Genomic DNA, 16743 nt, shown 5'->3' on the forward strand with positions numbered 1-16743 from the left:
ATTCTGTTTTTGGGTGGTCCGTCCGTCAGTCTATCCGTCTGTCCATAGCAAACTGGTGAACACAATACCTCAGAAACGCTGTGAGGGAATTTAATAATATTCGGCGCAAACGTCCAGCTGTACTGAAGTAAGTGGTCAAAGGTCAATGTGACCTCATGTTCGTCCAATAGTTTTGAACGTGATATATCTCAAGAAGGCCTTGTCAAGAAGGCCTTGTTTTACACAATCACACCTTTGGACTCAACATTGAACTGGAAGGTCACACAAAACATATGCATTAAATTCCTTCGAAACCTTTACAAACGTTAAACGAGAGACATAAAACCATGATGCAGTATTTCTGGTTTTTGTTTTTGCTTAGTTCCCTGTGAAGTATTCAGTGTGAAAATGTTTCATCGTTAAGGCAAGAAGCATTCACAGTTTATACCGTGGCTAATCAGTTTCATCTCAGTGCATCAGAGCCGTGGGATCCTGTCAAAGAACAGTTTGCAGCAACATGAAGGCATTTTGGATTAAGTGTGATTGTGTCGTAATCCTTCTGAGCTTCTCTGGTAATGGCAGTCATTTCTCATGATTGAGCTTGTGGGTTTCAGAGCAGAGGGCAAATATGCAACCTCCACACTGTCTCTAAAAAGCCCAAAAAGTTGACGCGTTGTGAGCTTGTAGACCGGCTATTGTCTGTGCGCAACACCGCCATCTAACTAAGTATAAATCACCCTTTAAGTGGTCACGAATCCCCACCCCAGGGGGTCAGGTTGCTCCTTTGGCCCCCCAACAAACGGGTCCAGATGCGCGGCCAGGACACAGCAGGACAAGCCATTACTCCAGCATGTGGAGCAATGGCTGCAGAGAAGATAGATTAAAGATGAACTGCAACAATAACCAAAGGCTCAGTCTTTCTCCTTCAGGAGAGAATGAAAGTAAAAAGTAAAAAGCATGCTGTTATTGTGACATTTCATGGGGCTTTGGATCCCTAATGCTGTTGGATATTAGAGGGTCAGCAGTGTTGTTTCTCAGTCTCATAAATCACAGGAGAGAGAGAGAGTGCATTTTCTGGCAGCCGGTAGTGTTTCTCGCCGGCATCAATCCGACACTCCCCAAACCCTTACCCTAACCATAACCGCAAGCACGACGCAACGCATGGCATCAGCCGTGGAACACCCGCGGCAGGCGCTAGTATTTCTTCGGCAGCATCAGTCCAACACTCTAGCCCAAACACTTACGCTAAACATAACCGCAAACACGATGCAATGCATGTCGGACCAAACGCACTGCCGCGGAAGCGAGTGGCAGTCGAATGTCATAATAATCCCCCCAGTTTCCCCGCCTGCTGCTGCCCATTCTCCCGGCAGCGACGGGGCTGTTACTGGCAGTTTACCGGCAGTTGCTGCGTGAAGCGGCGGTCACGAGATGGAACGGCAGTAGAGTGACATAATCCCCCGGCACATGCCGCCCCTCCCCCTGGTAGCGCCGCGGCTGTTACCTTCCAAGTTGTAAACTACAGTACCCGACCACTATAGTAGATACACTATGGTATGCTGGCCTGGCCCATAGATGATTTCCTATCCGTCACAGTGCAGTTATATCATGCTGCATAGCCAGACCTCTACCTAGTCAATTCACCACATGCTTGAGAATGATTGTGTGTGCACTGTGCATGTTACTAAACTCAATTAGGGAGCTTTTATGGCACAGTTCAAAGGCCCCACACCCAACAAACCAACATGGCTAACAAAGGGAAATTGAGATAATTTGTTCCATATTTGGGGATGTACTTAAATTGTATATGATGTATTAACATAAAATAAATGTGTAACAGCAAAAGCCCCAGTTTCAAGCGAGATTTTGAGATCTTCTGTCCAAGACATTGTGGCCTAAATGTGGCATGGGTACATCCTCCAAGGAACACGAAGGTGACCAACAAATTCCATGGCAATCCAGATATATTTGAGATACAGTATAATAATAATAATAACACTGCAATTTATATAAATACATAAATAATCAATTATAAAAATGTCCAAACATCAGTCTAAACGACAACAGACCAACTGAACGTTGAACTTACAGGCACCAAGCATCACCATGATATGTGGAGGCCATGTCTAGTTTGTCTACCGTCTTCCCCCGCGTGTCAGTTTGTACTTACGCTATGCATCGTGACAATGTGAATGTTTGTAAACAAGACAAATGCATGTGCATGATGAGCTTGGCAAGTGAAGTGGCACAACCTTTTTGTGGTACAAATGGTAAGGGGTAGGAGGGTTATGTGCATTCACACACACACACACACACACACACACACACACACACACACACACACACACACACACACACACACACACACACACACACACACACACACACACACACACACACACACACACACACACACACACACACACACACACACACACACACACACACACACACACACACACACACACACACACACACCTGGGAGCTTTGTGTTGTTGTTCACTATATTTCGGTTGCATATAGTTCATTGCACCATAGCGCCCCTTCACATCAGTCTTGTCTACCGAGGGAGAGCACAGCGTTTTTCTGCTCACTCTTCAGATTCAAACCAGCAATGTTCCTGTTTAAAAGGTCACTTCTCAGCAGCAACCCTCAAATGTACCATTTAAAATGCTACAGTGACGTCAAGCCGTCTGGCTTTTATCCGTTTGAATGCATATTTCAATTCAGTCAAATGGGCAATATCCGAACAATAGGCCTGCAAAGTGACTCAACCCTACATCCAGGGACACAACAACATGCTGGTAGAGCCCTACAAGAGTTGCCACTTTGAGGAAGGGGTTGTGCTTCAGGGATGTCCCTTTCATATCCTGAGTCAGGAAGGAAAAGGCTGTGTTTAAAACGTGTAATGATAGTCTTTGACACAAACTCCACTTTCATCTCATAACCACCCCTTGTCATCATAAACTCACCCATGCCTGTGCCCTTGAAACGTGCAGCACAGGGCTGCCCATTTGGCGTGCATCAACCACCATATTACTCACAGTGTAATGACTCTGAGCAACATGGCTCGTGTGATATCCAACTGAGAGAGAGATCAAATGGAGTAGGTGCGTGTGTGTGTGTGTGTGCAGGAGTGGCATCCCTGAAACTGATGATCTTTCTCAAGGACACTTTCACAGAGAAATGCTCCTACTGTAAAGTGTACAGTACAGTAAGAAGGACAGTATGTTGGCCGCGGTAGGGATGATTGAAAACATCACATTCCCATTATTAATATAGGAAAGTGATGCCACTCCTGCATTACTCCTGCCTTGCTCATAAGAATAGAAAGTAGGGGAGACACGAATGGATTCCTGAATACCACCACAGAATAAAGCGTTTAGACTCATATGCGAGGAGATTGCAAGGCTGAACACCACACCTGGAGTATACTGTACTGTAGGTGCATCTGGTTAACACTTTACACTAGACACTAATGTGGACATAACACATACTGGGCCGTTATGTATTTTAGCTGTCTTCACGTTACACGTAACAGGTCTATAATCAGCACATTATCCATAAGTAACTAATCAATTTATTCTACGATGCTGAATAATTCGGAACATGCTTTCTATGCCACAATTAAAATCTATCTGGATAGACACTCAATGAACGCAGATTACATAGATTTTCATATAATGTATGACCTGGTTATTGGCTCCATTGACCTGCTGTTGGGGGAGGGGGGGGGGGTCAATTTGGAGATTATTCACATGACAAATGTTTACGAACCACTGACCTATAGACCGATTCCGTAGCGGTTTCATGGTCGCAGCCTACGTATTTCCTGTAGGCGGACTCGACGTAGCTGCGGGGATAAAACCCTCACCAGGCGCACCTCTTCCACTACAGTGAACGGCAGAGTGACTGATGTTAGCTGAGACCAGAGCCATTGAGTAATGGTTGAGACGAAGCAGGGAAAGATACATATCGCCAGTCTTACCCAATACCAAATCTTTCTGTTTTATGAACACAAGGCTGCTGTATTTTATACCTCATACTAAGCATTTAAAGTATGAGGTATAAAGTACACTGGCATTATGTATCTTTCACTGCTTCGTCTCAACCATTACTCAATGGCTCTGGTCTCAGCCACCGCGGTGGATATTAGACATTCCGTTTTATTTTATTTTTTATGTTGCCACTACTGTTCTGGGCATCTTTGTAATGTTAGTGTTAGTAAAAAAGCAGGTAAAGGAGTAAAGTTTGAGGCAAACTAACATCAGTCACTCTGCTGTTCACTGTAGTGGAAGAGGTGCGCCTGGTGAGGGTTTTATCCCCGCAGCTACTTCGAGTCCGCCTACAGGAAATACGTAGGCTGCGACCATGAGACCAGCTACGGAATCGGTCTATAGGCTACATACGGTACAGTAGCAAAGCTACTGGGTTGAAGAATTCCTAGTGGTCTTGAATAGACCCTGGTTTCACTAGATGCAGGTGGGGAGGTCATTATGGACACACAGCAGCCTGTTAACCTAACCAGCAGTCTGGAGACTCTGGTTCCCAGATTGGGGTCACCACCTCTGGGCGCACCACCGCTTCTGTGTTTATTCCTATACCAACAGCAACACTATAAGTGATAACATTAGTTAACCAGAGCGTTGGCCCATTGGAAGGTTAGATTGAGTGCAGATGAATAGACTGAGATTACAACTAGGTCATATGGTATACAAAAAAATCTAAGTTGTGACCATCGAGTCTCAATCAATAGATCACTAATATTATCGCTAGCAAAAAAAGAGGATTTTGAAAATATTTTAAACATGTAGACAATTTCCCCAAAATATCGATGCCAGGATTAACGTAGTTAAAAGTCTATTGATATGTTATCAGGGGTTGGGGAGAAATGGCTAAGGCTCTGATAAAGCAGGCAGATATAGACAGAGAGAGAGAGAGAGGGAAAAGTCAGGGGAAATGAAAGACATTCCACCGTGTGTTCAGACTGTGGGCAGCGTTATATGGGTCTGGCTGAAACTAATTGTTGGTTGAAAAAAAGGTGTCAGAATGATAAAGGACCAGGTGTTAAGCCTCATGTGTCAGTGACACATTCTTTCACACATAGTGCAATGTAACAATATATTCTTGGACTGATACTGTACGTGGTCTGGAAGTCTCCCAGTGTCTTTGTCTGGTGGTCCGCATGGAAGTGTGTGTAGGTACTTGCCTTGGTTTGTCGCAGTTAACTTTGGTAGGGGTTCTCACTTGCGCGCGTGCGTGTCTGTGTGTGTCTGTGTGTGTGTTTACATGTCTTACTTGGGGTCCCGGGGGCTGTTGGGGCGGCTGTTGGTGCGGAGTCTGTTCTCGCTAACCGCTGTGGGTCGCTCTGGTCCGGATACGGGGCTAACCCGCCTGATCATCACAAAACAAACCAACACAGAACCTTCAGAATTTGAAACTACAGAAATGCCACACAAACATTTGTACTTTAGCTAACACCACTTGACGTGGTCTCTATTCTGGCGGCAAACATTTGGGCAAAATTGCTTATTGTTGAGCCTTGAGGGACGTCGGTCAACGTTACTTGCTTCAATTCATTTGTTTTTGTGGCAGGGACAGTGCAACACACTAAAACATGATTATGAATGACATACACATGAGTAGGTGTAAATATGCCAGATTGAGCGTAAAGCTGATTTCCATCCATAGTACCCAGAACATTAAAACAAGGAAATGCAAACATAAACACTAAAAAACCTAACAGAAGCACTAAGTATAGAGCGTTGCAGCCCCTTAGAGGTCACCGGAAGAGAATTTCCCATTCATTTCCCCATAGACGTAGAATGTATTTATTTAAAGACCTTTAAGCCTCGGACAAAGACAACTCAGATGATGACAAATCATGACAATAAACACAATATTTTAAATAATTAGTAAGAAGAAAAAAAGAGCAGTGTACCATACTTTCTTTTTTTCCCTTTCTCATTATTTGTTGGGCCCAAAATATTGTGTTTATTGTCATGCTTTGTTTGAGGCTTTAAAGGTCATTAGACGAATACTTTTTGAAACATCTATGGAAAAAAGAATGGGAAATTCTCTTCTGGTGCCCTCATCGTTCTGAAAGGGGGCAGGACAGGACGCTCTATAAATGGTTAACCTATAAAAATCCACTTTCTGTCAAGAAATTCCATGCAGGTAGCACTTTGGAAGAGCTCGTTTTGAAAAATGCAACGTCCTGCTGCCTCCTGCGTTATGTGATGAGTGATTTCCAACGAGCGCTTCCAAACTCCAATGATCCATGCTGCTCAATGTTTTGCCACTCAGTCTAGATGAGGAGGGCGTGCCCCGGTGGAAAAGTGATGCATTACTCTCTATAACAATTATTAGTGTGGGATAATTGGGTGGCATGTGATGTGACGATTGGGTCCCATATTTAGTTCAGTGACCAAAATAATCGTTAATAAGCTGTGTTCACGCACACTCTCCCATTGGAATTAATAGACGCCAACAAAATACCGGCCTCCTAAAGAGACCTACTGTACGTCACACAGACATGGGAAGTGAACTGGAGATGGCGGGTCTTGCTTTCCTAATTGTCTTGGGCACATGCACCTGGGCTCATCAGGAGAGGCACATGTACTGTACCTGGGCTCATCAGGAGAGGCACATGTACTGTACCTGGGCTCATCAGGAGAGGCACATGTACTGTACCTGGGCTCATCAGGAGAGGCACATGTACTGTACCTGGGCTCATCAGGAGAGGCACATGTACTGTACCTGGGCTCATCAGGAGAGGCACATGTACTGTACCTGGGCTCATCAGGAGAGGCACATGTACTGTACCTGGGCTCATCAGGGGAGGCACATGTACTGTACCTGGGCTCATCAGGAGAGGCACATGTACTGTACCTGGGCTCATCAGGAGAGGGCTCCTGTGCGAGGCCATTGGTCTGTGCAGGACTGTGGGTGGGGCTGCTCTCTGGACTGGCCTCCTCCTTGGTGCCGTTCTGCGGAGGAAGGTCCGAGCATGGGGTCCTGAGTCCCTCCCACTGCTGGGCTGCATTACGGATGGCCAGACGTCTCTTCTCCTGGACACACACACACACACACACACACACACACACACACACACACACACACACACACACACACACACACACACACACACACACACACACACAAATGTACAAGGGCCTTTAGCACGCACACACTCATGCACAGGAGCACTAACACAGTTATCCTCCAACTTTTTCCAACATAGCCCCAGTTCGGTATGCCATTAGGCCACAGGCTCCCATACCTACAGATACAGATGGAACAGAATGGACCCGTAAAGGTCCATTTGGTTCCCGACTATCCATCATTTAGCTGGAAACCCCCACAAGGATGCCTGGTGGTCCACGGATCCCAACACAACGCACTGCATTAACACCATGCACAAACACACACTCCACACACAACTATGGAGAGTGTGAGGTTCCGCACATGCGCGTAGTACGCGTACACATGCACATGCACTCACTCGCACACATACACACGGGCACACACACACACACACACACACACACACACACACACACACACACACACACACACACACACACACACACACACACACACACACACACACACACACACACACACACACACACACACACACACACACACACACACACACACACACCATAAACACACAGGTTCATGTGTACTGTATGTGTGTCAGGTGACCACACTGAGGAGCAAAGCACACATCATGGGGGACATGCTTGTCTCTCCTGGGTCACACACACAGAGACATGGCACCTTGCTGCTCCCCGAGAAATCCTGAGACTTGAGTGCTGCAGTGGGAGGAAGGACGCTGTGCTGCTGAGGCCAGTTAAGTGCAGGACTCTACGAAGACAAATAATCACAACAACACAGCGGTCACAATGTCACTCTGCTCCACCGAGGACGGAGGTTTTCACCCGGATGAGGGTTCAGTCAAATAACTCACGGATTGAGATTAATGTTTTATTCATAGAATGTAAATACAAGTAGTGATTAATATCATGGCGTTCAGGCTCTGCTCCATCAGCACATTTAGACAACATTAACCACTAAGAGCAGCGAGATGGATAATAACAACCCCCCCCTTCCCATGCCGGTGAACAGAACAATACTTATGGGGCAGCAAACAGGCGCATACCAAAAGACCAGACCAGGAACACTGAGGTGATTGACACACATGGTTCGGCTCAACACTGTGGTACTGTAATAAGGCATCCATACACACCCACATAGTGATGAGCATGTGTGAAACCCCTCGAGTGTAGATAACAGTTACGTATACTGTAAGTCTTTGCATAAAAGTAGTCGTTGCCAACACTGGTACAAGTCTACTCTCTGAGTGCCTTTACACTTAAATATTATATATCATTTGTTGATTGGAGTCCCCCAGGGGTCTGTACTTGCACCCCCCCAGTGGCCTGTATACTTGCAGACGACAAGCTCGAAAACGCAGCGCTTCCTTGCTATTTTGGATACTTTTGTCTCAAGCTGTAGTATGATCAAGTGATCAATGATCAAGACTATATACTGTAGTATCTTTGCATCCTGAGCATCTGATTTGTGTGATCTACTGCAATGGTGGTTATCAGACTCTGGCTGCAACAGTCTGCACTGCAGCAGAGAAGAATGCTGCTTTCTCTTTTTTTTTCTCCCCCCCTTGCCAGTGTTTAGTTTCGATACACTCAGGTATGGAATGTGCCACTCCCACTTTCTGGGGTAAACTAGTACAGTATAGTATCCACCTCCGTTTAGGTCTACTGTAGGCTACTCTTGCATATTGTCGCTGTCGGGAGGGACTGTATCTCCATATTAACTCTTTGCCTTCTTTCCTAAATTACCAGCCCTACTTGATCATATATACTACAACGACACACGATAGCATCAAAAGTAGTGGATCACACCACGTTTCTTGTAGATCTGCTACTTTAACTTTTTTTTTTATTGAATCCTGAAAAGTAACAGTTTTGGACAAAATGTTATGTCACACAGTCAGGAGAAAACCTTGTATGTCCCAAACCCTTCCTTTTTTGAGTGGTGCAACCACTCCTACAACCAGCTAGCAATGTCCGTGTGTATCATGTATCATGTATCATGTATCATGTATCATGTATCATGTATCATGTATCATGAGCACGAGTGGTGTGCGCATGCGTGAAACCAGCAATGGAGTGAAATTGGAGAGGCTGCGCACGCAGCACAGAAACAGATCACATCTTGTGCTAAATAAATAGCGTCAATGCTAGCGAGCTAAAATATAGCCATCCTTGCTCTAGAAAGCACCAATGTTTCCATCTAGACCACCGGATAATCAGCAAAGACCTCCGAACATCGCGCTAATTGACCAAACCATGGAGAGCTCCGTAGATTAGGAGTTATTGAAGCTTTTAGTCTGCCTGTATAATGGGAGGTGGACGGCAGCTCGCATGCGCGATCCGGTCTAGGTACGCTAAAGAAGGAAAGGCCGACCCCCGTGGACGGCAGCTCGCATGCGCGATCCGGTCTAGGTACGCTAAAGAAGGAAAGGCCGACCCAAAATAATAATGAAAAAAATAGTTCTCAGCGACGCGGATTTATATCCATAATAAAGCTAATCTGACGGAGGAGAGAGAGAGAGAGAGAGAGAGAGAGAGAGATAGGAGGGGGGGGGGAGAGGGGAGTTGCACCACTCTGTTCACACAGGTGTGATTTTTGTTATTATTTTAGACTAACCTAGTGAAAACTCTACAAGTAGTTAAAACTCTACAAGTTCGCAAAACACACACGTTGTGAACTTGTAGATCGGCTATGTCCACTCGAAGTAGGGCATTAATCTGTGTGTGTGTGTGGGGGGGGGGGGGATGTAAAGTTGAAAAAAGTATGGTACAAGGTTTCTGCCCCTACAGACGATATGCAAGCAAATGCACCGTAAAATTTGTGCAAACGTAAATGGTGTCAGCTACAATTCCTAGATTGCCACCCAAAGAGTACTAGTGTCATGACAAAAAGAGAAACGCTGGAGCTAAAAGGGATCGAGAGGAATAATAAATGTTTCTGTTCTTCCTCCTCAAGACAGAAGGGCATGACAGGAACCTTGGCTGCGACGTTCGGCGTATAATTTTCTCTCCAGGATTAGCAGAGTCAGATTGCAAACAGACAATCAACTCCTAGCAAGGGCCCCATACGCAGCGCTCAGGCAAAAGCAGCCACAGCCGCAACAGCGCACATGCACATGCACACGCACACACACACACACACACACACACACACACACACACACACACACACACACACACACACACACACACACACACACACACACACACACACACACACACACACACACACACACACGTACGTAACAATATATTAATTCTTACATAAACCATTTTTAACGCAAACAATAGTACAATGCACAAACTCAACAGTAAAGATCCCTGCACAGTGCACACTGCTGCGTTTTTCAGATTTTTAGCAGCGTTTTTCCACCGGTTTTCCGAAAATCGCGTCCAGTCTGGATGGACCTTAAGTGTTTCAGGATACAGATCGCAGATACAGGAAGCATCGTCTCCTCCACATGTGGCGACTGCCAATTATCACAGACACTGAACAGAATTTAGCCATTGCCTCTTGGCATGTGCATTCCTGCAATCTGCAGGCCTTTCACAACAAATGCATGCGTGTGCACACACACACACACACACACACACAGATGGACACACCCAACATAGACGAAACACATACAACACACACACACACACGGGCAACAGATGTACATGAGGCACACAGATGGGACATGGTTGCGCGCGCGCGCGCACGCACACACACACACACACACACACACACACACACACACACACACACACACACACACACACACACACACACACACACACACACACACACACACACACACACACACACACACACACACACACACACACACACACACACACACACACACACACACACACACACACACACACACACACGCCTGTTTACTTTGCAGGATCAGTCACATGCCTGAAGAAGAAGCCTTTCAACAGTTTGATCAAACATTCTCTAACACCCGCTGAGCATTTGTTTCTCAAAGCATCCCCCATAACTACATCCAAACTCTTCAAAATCCCTATACTGTGTTATTACTGTATATATTGGTGATTATATTGTCTCTTGAAGAATATCATTTGCACCCCTGTCTGATTAAACACACCTCCTCCCACCCACTGATTCACTTACATATTCTAGACGACCAGTTTGGAAGAATGCCCTAACTGACACAATACAATCAAATACAATACACAGTTGCGAGTCTGCTCTGTATCCGTCTTTCCTTTCCTAAAGTTTAAACTACTGTCCCAACAGGTGCCTGGCACCAACCTCCCAAGGAGATAGTGGTCAACCCTTAACAGATTCAGAACCGGACATGGCCCCTACTTGGCCGGCCTTCACCAATAGGGCAGTAGGCCCAAGACCACTGTGAGCTTGTGGAGTGGAGCAGCACTCATCGAGTTGCTCCATTGAACCATAGAGCACTCATCGAAGTCATTGAAGTTTGCCCTCTCCAAAGAATAAAAGGAGCATTAATCACCCTCTATGGTGCAGATCAGGAGGCAACTGCTTGGCTCAAATACTTTTCCATTCGCTAAACAAAATAAACATCACAACAAAAATTTGGGGAGTCAATTTAACACTACTGAAAGTGTACAAATATATTCCATAACGTACTGTGTACTCCTCATACTTGGCTCGTCGTCGTTTTTTTCTTCACCACATCGGTTGACTTGAATGCTCCTACTGATCAGCGCCTCTATGATACTTAATGCACACCAGATGAAACATCTGTGTCCAAGATGGGAGCACCAAAGCAGTGCACAGATAAATTCCCAGCGCTTATTATGTGAGCGTTGATTTATCCCTGCAGATTATCATGAGTGGATTCGATGACAACAGAGCTGATATATATTATTATTATATTATATTATTATTATATGGCTCATCAAGTAATCTAGGCCAGTGTTTCCCAAACTGGGGGTCGGGACCCAAATTATTAGCTTAATGTGCAACATTGTTTTCACACTCAACAGTAAATAAAACGACATACAGTATAAGTGTATACAGGGTACAATTTGAATGAATTTCGGTGCTTTACAGTTACATGGTAAAACACATTAATTTCAATTTCATTACAAAATACAAAGGAAACAGAAGAAAAACTACGCAAATTTTTAGAACTTAGTCTGACAGAATGAGAACATTCAGATTGAGAGCAGTAAGATGGAAACAATTTAAACTCTAGCCAACTCTAGCCGATTTAAACTCTAGCCAAGAGTGGAATATAGAACTTTGATCTTATGATAATGTTTTATATCTATTGAATACCCTACTTTTAAATAGCTTTTTAAATGTGTTACGTGATGGGCATAGCTTTAGTTCATTGTCCAGGCTATTCCACAAGTCTACCCCTATTTTAGATATACATCTGCCCTTTGTGTTGGTCCTCGCCCCTTTTTGTTTTAATACACAGGTCCCCCTGAGGTTGTAATGGGTCTCTCTCGTTTGAAACAGCTCCTGTATGGATGATATTTATTTATTTAATTTGTACATGAATATTGCAGTGTTTAGGTTGACTATATCTTCTAGTTTTAGTGCGTGTTTGCAGATGAATAGTGAGTTTGTAGCTGCAAGATATTCGGTTTTATTTATGATTCTTATGGCCTTTTTTGTAACATGAAAATTGGTTATATTATTGTTTTGTATGTGTTCCCCACACAGTACGTTAAGTATGGAAGTATGAGGGAACAATACAATGTATATAGTGAGTCTTTATTTACTAGGTCATTTATTTAATATAATATAGCTATTGTTTTTTACAAGAATGTGTACAAGAATTTATTTTCATGTACTCGTTCAATTTCTATGTCATTTATTGTTAATTTAACTGAGTTATCTATTATTTTATTACTAAAGATCATGTATTTTGTTCAGCAATAATTTGTTGGCATCACACCACTTCTTGAGGGCTTCTACAGTAGATCTCTTTTCACTGTCCACATAAGCTGTTTCAGGTCATTTCCTGAGCTGTATAAGCCTGCAATTTCCTGAGCCTGCAATTCCAAGTGCTGGTCAGGGTGGGGGTCCCCGGTTCAAATATCTTTATTTGGGGGGGTCATGGCCTGAAAAGTTTGGGAACACTTGATCTAGGCACAGAAAAAGCAGAATAGCGCATTAAATGACCATTAACCAGAACTCTGTCTCCCCCCTGCTCCGCTCCCTCCACTGGCTCCCGGTCGCTGCCCGCACAGAATACAAAACTCTGATGCTGGCATTCAAAGCAACCAAAGGTATGGCTCCCCCATATCTTACAAGTATGATTGAACCCTACAAACCCTCCCGCGCACTCAGATCAGCCAACGCAGGGAAACTGGAAGTACCCTCACTAAAAACGCCGGGACAACGCTCCACACGTCCCAAACTCTTCTCCCTTCTGGCTCCAAAACTGTGGAATGCACTTCCCATTGCAGTCAGAACTGCAGCATCACTCCCAATCTTCCGCCGTAGCCTGAAAACCCACCTTTTCAGACTCCATCATGGCCCATAGCACTTACCCTAACCCCTTAGATAGAATTTCTGTTGGCTTAGATAGCATTTGACTTAGACTTATAGCATGTTATGTAGACAGCACTATAATTGTATTGTATATAGTCATAGCACGCCATAGTACATATGTATAGCATAGTAGTGAATATGTATAGTTTATTATGTATAGTGTATGTATAGTTTCATCATATAGATATTCCACTGTTACCTTCTTAGCTTACGCATGTTTCATGATAAATGCTTTTATGTGATGTATTCCCATGCTTTTGTTCTTGCCTAAATGTAAGTCGCTCTGGATCAAGAGCGTCTGCTAAATGCCTAAATTGTAAATTGTAAATTGTAATCTGCTATTTTTTTTTTATCTTGAAAATGTGTGCAAATCTTTGAGTGAAAGTGAAAATGTTTAACTTAAATATTTGCTTCTGGGGAACAAAACAAATTCAGATGCTGGTGGACAAATACATACATTTTGGGGATCCTTGACATGAACAAGTTTCTATTGAGAAATGTTTGTACACATTCTGTACATAGGACGTCTGGAAACGTCATAGGGAATCGAACCAAGGGGTACATACGACGTCTGTAGACATCCTAGCGCATCCTCAATGATACCGGACGAGATAAGAATATTCTGAATTTGTTCCTTTTTTTATTTTTCAGTTCGCCTTTCAGCTACTGCATGCTACGCTCTGCACTCATGTTAGCTTACGTTGACTTAGCTGTTAGCGCGGCAGAAAGAATGACTCGTCTCTCCTAATCCAGGGCGCTCTCCGTGGTTTTGAACTGATCGATATACTAGCGCTTCATTTCTGCTCCTCATCTGTCTCCCCCGCAAAATATGAACGCTTTTTGGATCATATAGGGTATCGTATAAATTAAAACGATAGCAATGTAAGCTAGCAATGTAAAGCAAACTTTTTTTAGCTGATTGTTTCCGGGTCGTGGGGTTCAGAGTAAAAGCGGCCATGTCTTTCCGGCACCCCAGAGCTCCTATTTTGAAGGAATCCCGGTTGTGTTAATAGCCTACTGTATAATAATGCTGACACAAACTAATGGTGGTTTCATGCATACGGATACCAATAAGAATTTGATACCAACATTAGCACCCATTAAAGTGCACTTCAAAAGCCTTCTGAGCCCCATCCACACTCCCACGCCACATCAGCGCTCCCACTGTCACTGACATGAGAAGCAAAATAGACAAGCAAATGCAGCACATTTTTTAAATGAGCTAAATGTTTCAGAGTAGACACAGCTTTCTAATCTGAAACATTCTGGATCGCTGGATTGACAAACAAAACTAAACTAAAAAAACTAAAATGTTGACAAAGCAGATTCAAAACCAGCATAAAATGCCACGGTTGTTGTTTTTTTGTCCAGATAAATACTTAGCCTAAATTAAATTTGTGTTTCATAATCATAACAACAGATCTCTGGCTAACAGTGTGCAGTGCAGTGGATATGAAATGTCACAACTCTATTCACTGATACCAGCTCAGTGGTGTTGAGGCTAGAGCACTGCTTCTCAAACCTTTTCAAGTCAAGGTCCCCCAAATTGAAATGTATTTTGGCACGGATTTGCACAAATCTTCCAAGATTTTTCTAAAAGAGCTTTTCAAAAAAGATCTCATATCTAACTAGAACTGCACTCTGTCGAGAGCATACTTGCTTGTTGCACACTAGTAGGCCATAAATGGCCAACTAGTGCGCAAGCAGAGCGCGCAAGTACTTTCGACCGCTGTAGGTGTAACTATTTGTTACCTACCTACTTTATGCATATAAACACCTAGTATTATTAAGTATGGTTCAAGTTTCTATCTATATAAGAAATACAGTTTTATCGATGTAGATACTGTATACTGATTATGTATATAGTATACGTATGACTAGCTGTAAATGATGACGTAGGACATACGTATACATATACATATACTATATAGAGTGTGTAGTTGTAAGTTGATTAGCGGTATACTGTGGTTACAGCTCTCCCGCCATTTGATGTTTATGCAAGAAAACAGCAAATCTGTGCCTGGTTTGCTGGGACCAAACGACCACAAATGACCATATTTCTTACGTCATCATTAAGAGCTAGTCATACATATACACACCACGTACTCTGGTCCCAGCAGATCAGGCACAATTTGCTATTTTATTTTTACTGATTATGTATATAGTATACGTATGACTAGCTCTAAATGATGACGTAAGAGATATGGTCATTTGTGGTCGTTTGGTCCCAGCAAAACAGGCATATAGTATATAGGCATATACTATATATAGTATATATAGTATATAGGCATATACTATATACTATACATATACTATATAGAGTGTGTAGTTGTAAGTTGATTAGCGGTATACTGTGGTTACTTTGCGCCAAGAACCGTGACAGCTGTCCCGCCATTTGATGTTTATGCAAGAAAACAGCAAATCTGTGCCTGGTTTGCTGGGACCAAACGACCACAAATGACCATATTTCTTACGTCATCATTAAGAGCTAGTCATACATATACACACCACATACTCTGGTCCCAGCAGATCAGGCACAATTTGCTATTTTATTTTTACTGATTATGTATATAGTATACGTATGACTAGCTCTAAATGATGACGTAAGAGATATGGTCATTTGTGGTCGTTTGGTCCCAGCAAAACAGGCACAGATTTGATGTTTTTCTGCATAAACATCGAATGGCGGGACAGCTGTCACTGCGGAAGAGACCGGGCGAAATTATTACTTGCGCGCTCTGCTTGCGCAAGTAAATAGCAGCTATAGCTGCTATACTTGAATAGTCAAAGTATAAAATATAAATAAAATATGGTTAAAGTGGTTAAAATGACTGTGACATAACAACTTTTGCTGGAGACCGCCCTGGTATCAAAGACTATAATAATGGTATACCCAACCAATGTCTCCCTGCTTGTCACTCAGCATCAAGTGTTGGATTGGGGGTAAGTATGTCCAGGGGGATACTTGTGAGTCAAGCTGCCTCCTTGCTTCATATATTCACTGATAAGCCTCTTAGAAGCAAAAAATCCTGCTATAGCCTGCCCTATACTGTACAGTATATGTATGTTACGATGGGCGGAGAGAAGGCATCGGCAAAGAAGGCAAAGCCAGTGTACACACAACAAAGCTTGTGGTATTAATGTTAGATT

At 43.5% G+C, this 16743-nt stretch overlaps 1 protein-coding gene across 1 annotated transcript in view; it reads right to left on the reverse strand.

The window, feature by feature from the left end:
- Positions 1-16743, reverse strand: part of lrrc49 (leucine rich repeat containing 49) — a 72855-nt gene that overhangs the window by 14241 nt on the left and 41871 nt on the right. Inside the window, exons 8-9 of the mRNA XM_083792160.1 lie at positions 6871-7049; positions 5278-5373 (exon numbers count right to left, since the gene is read on the reverse strand). Of these exons, the coding sequence (XP_083648286.1) occupies positions 5278-5373; positions 6871-7049 (275 nt within the window). The remainder of the gene's footprint in view (positions 1-5277; positions 5374-6870; positions 7050-16743) is intronic.

This window comes from Protomyctophum parallelum, assembly GCF_964188405.1.
Source record: "Protomyctophum parallelum genome assembly, chromosome: 2".
Taxonomy (NCBI): domain Eukaryota; kingdom Metazoa; phylum Chordata; class Actinopteri; order Myctophiformes; family Myctophidae; genus Protomyctophum; species Protomyctophum parallelum.